A 6997-nucleotide genomic window follows, 5' to 3' on the forward strand; every position below is an offset into this window, starting at 1 on the left:
CGGCACGACGCTTTGTGACAGGTGGGGGCGGGCTTAACCCAGGGGCGGGCAGGGCCAGGGCTGGGTTGGGAGAACTGGGGCGGTAGACTGGGAGATGGGGGCTAGTCCAGGCCAGGCTAGGGAAAGGTGTGGGGGCCGGCTGCAGGAGAGGGGGCCGTGCTCAGTGCCCTGGGGCGGGCGGGTTGTCCTGAGGGCTGCAGAACAAGGGAGCTGGGGCGGTAGTGCAGGGCAGGCAGGTTTGGGGCTGGCTAAGGCATGGAGCAGGAGGCAGCACGGGGTCCCAGAGGCCTGTCTGGGCCGAGTGTAACTGGGAGGCTGTGGCTGGTTACTGAATCATCTGTGAAATCTGTTGCTACCGGAGCCTGGTTCCTGCCCTGTGCCTGCTCGCAGCCCTGATCCTGCAGTGACTTCCTGGTTGCCTTTCTCCTCCCAGCAAGTGGAGGCTTTCCGCTCCTCAAGCCTCCTTTGGCTGTCACTGTTCATGTCCAAAGGTCCCACAAAGTCAGAAGGAAAGCAAACCATAGGGAGTCTCCTGCCCAGAGACAGGCTTTGGAAGTCAGCCCTGTGCTTGGGGCTGTCGGATGTTCTTTACAGTGCCCTTACAGTCTTACCGCATCTCAAATTGGGGGAGGGACGTAGAATATTTTCAGAACAGGCTCACACTATACAGGCAAAACTTAAATAGGCTTTTGTTGCCCCTCTTGTTTTTCCCCCTCTTTGTGGCTACAGGACTCTTAAGGGCAACTTTCATTCTACCTTCCCTATCTCAACCCGTAAAAATGTGGCTAAATGCCTTATTAAAATGTAGAAAGGGTAACTTGCAATCAAAGAACGTATCAGTACAGCACCTACCAGCTGCACGTAACAGGATGATTCAGAGTTTGCACACTGCAAGATGCATATCAGATGGGGTATTTATGAAGTAGCAAAATCTGTGCTGTTATCTGGCTACGAGTTGGGATCTACAATACAAAAGCAGGCAGGCAGACTTCCAGAATTTAATTTTAAAACCAGCTTGTTGTGGCAACAGGCTTCTTATAACACAAACTGGGCATTGTTACTGTATTATAGATAGCACACTAAACAGTATCTTCTTCCCATAATACTCTTCTCAGTATAAAGCTCTCTCCTCAGATGTTGAGATCTTATCTATTTTGCATCCTGTTGGCTTAAAATATGATATACAAGTTTCTGGACTTCCATGGGCCATGGTTTGAATAAAGGGAGATTATAAACATTGGCAAATTCAGGTTTTAAGTGCAAAGTGTCTCATCTTTCTGAGCCGGTACTGAATCAGAACCCCTACAGGGCTGATGGGGTTACCATCCTTTAGATGAGGCTCAAAACCAAACAAATTACTAAGCATGCTGGTGCAAAGCAGCTAGTATTCGCTTCGGGTTCGGCCAGTTCAGGGGCAGTGATTCAATTCGGTGATTCAAATCACTGTCCCAGTTCGATTCGATCGGATCTGATTCGGAGATTCGGCTGTTGCTGAATCTCTGAATTGGCCTGGCCAGGCCTATCCCCCTCCCCTCTCCCAGTCCTGCCCCAGATCCCGGCTCTTGTAGAAAAAAAAAAGCCCCAACTCAGCAGGTGATGGGGGGGGCAATCCCTGCTGCCCCCACTGCCCCACACTGCACGGGGAGCTCTGTATGAGCCCCCTGGCCTCCCCATTCACTCTCCCAGCCCCACCATGGGTGCCCTGCCCAGGCCAGCTCCAGCCCATTAAGAAAAAGAAAAAATGAAAAAACCCAGCACTCACCGCTCCTGCCAGGGGGGGCAATTCCCGCTGCCCCCCATTGCCCTGGGACACATAGCGGGCTCTGCACGAGCCCCCAAGGCCCCTGCAGGAGCGGCGAATCCCTGGACTTTTCTCTGTTTCTTTTTTCTTAAAGGGCCGGAGCTGGCCTGGGCAGGGCACCCATGGGGGAGCAGGGGGAGGTCAGGGGGCTCGTGCAGAGCTGGGGTGGGTGGAGGCAGCTTGGGGGGGTGGGAGCAGGGGTTGGGGGGGGCTGGCAGGGGTCTCCCCATGGTCCCCTCCCCCAGCACCCCTTCTCCCGCCTCTAGTACTTACCAGCTCAGAGTCTGGCTGCTGCTCCCTGCTGCAGCCACCGAGGACGGCCCGAATCATCAAAGCTCTCCTAATCTTTTCCGAAGATTCGGAGAGCTTCTAATCGATTCAGACTTTTCAACTGGTCCCCTGATTCAGTTCGGATTTGGAGATTCGGCCACCGAATTGGGTCGAATCTTGTCTGAATCAAATCACCACGCGAAGCTTCGCACAGCCCTATCACTAAGGCAGAGAGAGGGAGACATTGAGATAAATTAATCTCCTCTCCTTACCTCTGCTGACTTTGGTGCTTTTAATTACTTCTTATTCCTTTTATCCCAGCAGATTCTGTACAGCTAAAAGTTCAAGTCAAATTCTCCTCTGTTGGGTTTAAATACTTGTCTACACTGCATTTTTTCTAATCATTATAAATATTATGCTGTAAATGTGTGGCCCCAGCCATAGCCTCCCAATATAGTTCTCAATAATAATGCAAGCTACAGAAAAATATTAAGAGCAAAAGCAGGTGGGAAATCCATTAACTAGAGGAAGGACTTGGTTAGCTTAGGGAGGGGGAATTTATTTGACTTCCTTGCTGCAAACAAATTGCTGGCTTTATGACAGAAGGATCTTCACAAATAAATGGGGTGAAGTCCTGCTCCCTTTGATTTCCACCTAACATGAACAAGGCTGTTTCCAGTCATGGGAATTAACTAGTTAATTAACTAGTTAAAAAGGAAAAGAAATGGCTAACATTTAATTTTAACTAGTTACATTTTTCAGCTGTCAACTTTTAACTTTGACTTGTTAAAAAAAAAGGTTAACTTTAACCTTTTTTAAAATATAAGTTAAAAGTTTTTTTTAAATGAAATCTGGCTTCCCCAGATTTTTTCCTGACCCAGCCACTCTCTAGGACTTACATGGAACGATATTTCTTTATCGAAACTCTAGGACTTCTTGTTTGAGAGAGAGAGAGTAGCGTGCTGTCCCATGAGCTATGGTCTCTTAAGAACTACAAGTCCCAGAGTTCCTTAGTTCATGCTGGCATTTTCTGTGCATTTGTAGAAGTCAACAGGGCAGCCAGTTGGCTGCAAGCAGAGACAGTGATCACAGTAAGACTGGGAGCAGGTAGTGAGGGTGAAGCAGATGATGACTCTTAATCTGAACGAAGATCAGAACCAGCAGCCCAGGGCCCAAGAAGTTGAGCATTACTTCTCATCTGTGAGAAACTTATCTGAGATGTCACCTACTATGAAAAAGCTATTCATCACACAAGCATATTCATAACACAAAGCTATTCATCACACAAGCTATTCATAACACAAAGCTATTCATAACACAAGCATTCCCTCATCTGCCCATGTAGACAATTGTTCAGTAGCGAGGGCTTAGTTTTACAAGACAGAAGAGAAAAATAGCCAGATATAAATTATGAAATGCAGCGTTTGCTGCAGTTCAATCAGCACGTTTAAACAGTTTCTGCTATGCAAGTGAACGTTCTTTTTCTCATTTAAACTGATTTTCTCATTTCAGTCTAATTTTGATTTTCAGACACTTTCCTTATTTCCAATTCAGATGTATTTCATACCCTTTTGTTACCTTTTGAGCAATAAAAATTGTAACAACGGAGGTTTTCTGTGGAAATAGCGTTCATTTGTCACCTGGCTATGACTATCTCCTTTCTGTTATTCTGGTATACCTATATGATGCACTGACTTTTACAAAGTACTTCACATGGAGAGGGTGAGAAGGGTCTAACACTACATAGGCATTGGTAAATTGTTATTCTGAAAACTGCATGACAAGTATAACATTGTTCTCAGGTAAAGCAGAGTGAGTTCTGAGTAAATTAGTGGACTTCTGTGGGCTTATGGAAAAGAAACCCCCTCATTGCATTTGAAAATGAAAATGATGCTAAGAGGCAATCCACTGTTTCACGCATTTCTCACGAATCAACTTCACTTTTAACTAGTTACTTCCTTTTTAACTTACCTTTTAACTAGTTGAAAGTGGAAATATTTAAATTTTAACTCAAGTTAATTTTAAAGGCTGCTAACTTTTAACTTTCACTAGTTACATTTTTCATAAACTTTTCCCATGACTGGCTGTTTCTTTAAATCTGTAGCAAGCTGTTGCTTCTCATGCAGCACGTGTTGCACGTACACACAGCAACATCTGCATTGGCAGCTACTGCTGTTTAAAAAGACAGGCAGTGAATTCCAGCAGGACAGCACAAAGCAGGACAAACATAGAAAGAGGAAAAACCCACACACACTCCCTGCTACGGTTGGTGTAACTGCAGAATGTAAACAGAGCTGTCAGATCAGGGCAGACAGCATAAGGGAAGATTATAAGCAATGACCAAGACAGGTTTTAAACAATCTCATCTTAAAATGGAGATACTTTAATTTGGCTTAAAATAAGAGTCTGACCTGTTGCCAAACCATGAATTGAACAGGGTCTGAATCCAGGGTCTGAATCCAGACTTTGCGGCTATAGAAAGGGCAGAATCTAGTTCTGGGCTATAGTCCTGAAGTGACCTTTAGATCTGAACTAAAACTTGGGATTGGAACCTCCTTGACAATGGGAATTTGCACTCTTGATCCGAACGTTCCTAATGTTAAGATGATGATGATGCTTATTTAAAATTTACATCACATTTACATTTATACCCAGCCTGGGGTCCTTTAGTAGATTTCTACTGTGAATGTTGCTTGTGTTGTGAGTCCAATGTTTGCTTCTAAATTAACAAGTCCCAAGTGAAGGAATTTTCCTTCAAATGAGTGAGTAGGATGTTTGCTAATGCCATTTCCCTTTGGGGACTGTCACTGTCTATAACACAGTTGCTTTACTCTAGGGACTTTTCTATTTGTCTAAGTGTTGCAAAGGATTCACTTCTGACTTCCTTAGTTACTAGAAGGCTGTCACCCTCCCACCAAGGGACTTGCAGCATCAAAGGATCAATCTACTTTGAGGTCAGGGAAAGTTGATTTCCCACCCCCAGGCTTTTACATGTACACACAAACCAAATGAACGCTGGCATTTTGAAATGAGGTGATTGCCAGCATTTGTGCACAAGCAACACTGAATGAATGTCTCAGCTACTTATAACATTAGAGGCCTCAGGAATTTGCGTAATGCACTTCATGTTTCCTCTTCTTCCCTTTCAACATCTTACTTCCTGGGCTTCCTCCTCCAAAACCCAACCCCTGTCCTCTGGCAGCTAAAATGCCTGAAATCAATCCCAATCACTTTCAGTGTCCTCTGCTAGCAGGGCTGGGCTTCTGCAGGATTTTACACCTGAGTGAGGGGGTTTTGTTTGTATTACAGCTGTGAGCTGTAGGATCAGGGAAAGCCTGGTGTCTCTCCAGCAGGACCCAGTTTGTACTTGGTCAGTACAATGCACATGCAGTTTTGGGATGCATCAGTAGAAGGTGTTTTTAAACCTTCCTCAGAGGCATTGGGTATTGACTACAGGCAGGGCTGCTGACTTTGACAGGGCAGGCCAATGCTTCTGCTGAGACCAAAGCCAGAGATTCCTGGCTAGAGGGTCGGCCTTCTGCTCAGAGGCAAACTGATCTCTATATTTGGGATCAGAACAGAATTTTACCCCCGTGGTTTGCCTTCCTCTGTAGCAGGGAGCGTGGCCCTCGACCCTGGATCTCTTGAGCACATACTGACATTTCACAGAAGCAGGATGTTGCCTGCCATGGTTCCCTTGTTTTCCCTGTGGGTATTAGGTCTGTGTTGTGTCAGGGCTGATGTCGTTTTATGTAGAGTTTCCATGATGGATTTGTATGGGATGGTTTGCATAGGGATGATGCTGCCACAGGCAGGGGGCTGGATTAGCTGTGACCTCTGGGGGCAGGTAGCCCTGCTTCTTTGTGATGTGGGTGAAGAGGTATTTAATAGGAGTATAGGTTGTAGTTGTGTTAGTCTAAGCCAGGGGTGGGCACAGTGTGGCCCAGGGGCGAGATGTGGCCCGCTAGGCTATTCTATATGGCCTGCGGGGCCACTAAAAAATTTAGAAAATTAATATTTATCTGCCCCTGGCTGCCTACCATGCAGCCCTCGATGGCTTGCCAAAACTCAGTAAGCTGCTCTCCACCCAAAATAATTGCCCGCCCCTGGTCTAAGCACATAGACAAGATTTTTGGGGGGTAAATCCAATATCTTTCATTAGACCAGCTAAAATAGTTAGAAAAATTCATCTTTGCAAGCTTTCAGGTACAAACACCCTTTTCCAGGCGGAGAAAATGTTCCCCCCTGGAGCCCGCCCAAGGCCAAGGGCTGTGTGACCCAGAGGTAGCCGCAGGCCCCACTCCCCGCAAACCCACGGGCCGGGGCTAACGCAGAAGCGTATCCACTAGGGTGGCCATCGTAGAGGACAGTTGGGTTGTCCTCTATTGATATGAAACCCATGAACGCGATGTGCCTCCTGAGGATGGCGGGGCACAGCGAGTTCCCGCAGGCAGCGGTGGCACTGTTGGCAGCAGGAGCGTGGCGGTGGCAAGTGGTGAGCTCCCGCAGGCGGCCATGGCGCTGTCGGCAGCAGGGAGGGGGGGGTTGCCAGCACTGACCAGCGATCGGCAACCCCTGCAGACGCCACCGGCAGCGTTGGCAATGGCCAGCGGCAATCATGGACCACCTGCAGATGCTGCCAGCAGTGTTGGCAGCGTGGGGGGTGGCTAGTAGCGACCACCTGCAAGCGCTGCTGGCGGTATTGGCAGCGCCTTTTCGCAGGGGGTGCACTGCCACGCTCAGGGGGCACACGCGTTGCCATCCGGACGCCTTTATGTCCTCTATTTTTCTCTTGAAGAGGCCATAAAGGCGTCGGGTTTGGTATCGAGACAGGACAGAGTAGCAGAAACTGGCCTCTGTGACTGATGCCCACCCGCGGGCTCTGCCCCTCAGCCCTGCGCGGGCCGGGAGCCGCTCCGAGCGCCC

General features: G+C 47.8%; 1 protein-coding gene across 1 annotated transcript in view; it reads right to left on the bottom strand.

Moving 5' to 3' along the window:
- The window catches only part of KIAA2013 (KIAA2013 ortholog), a 6505-nt gene extending 5889 nt beyond the window's left edge, over positions 1–616 (bottom strand). The window contains exon 1 of the mRNA XM_014522935.2: positions 612–616. Within this exon, the coding sequence (XP_014378421.1) occupies positions 612–616 (5 nt within the window). The remainder of the gene's footprint in view (positions 1–611) is intronic.
- Positions 617–6997: the final 6381 nt, after the last annotated feature.

The sequence above is a fragment of the Alligator sinensis genome, unplaced genomic scaffold (assembly GCF_000455745.1).
Source record: "Alligator sinensis unplaced genomic scaffold, ASM45574v1 scaffold366_1, whole genome shotgun sequence".
Lineage (NCBI taxonomy): Eukaryota > Metazoa > Chordata > Crocodylia > Alligatoridae > Alligator > Alligator sinensis.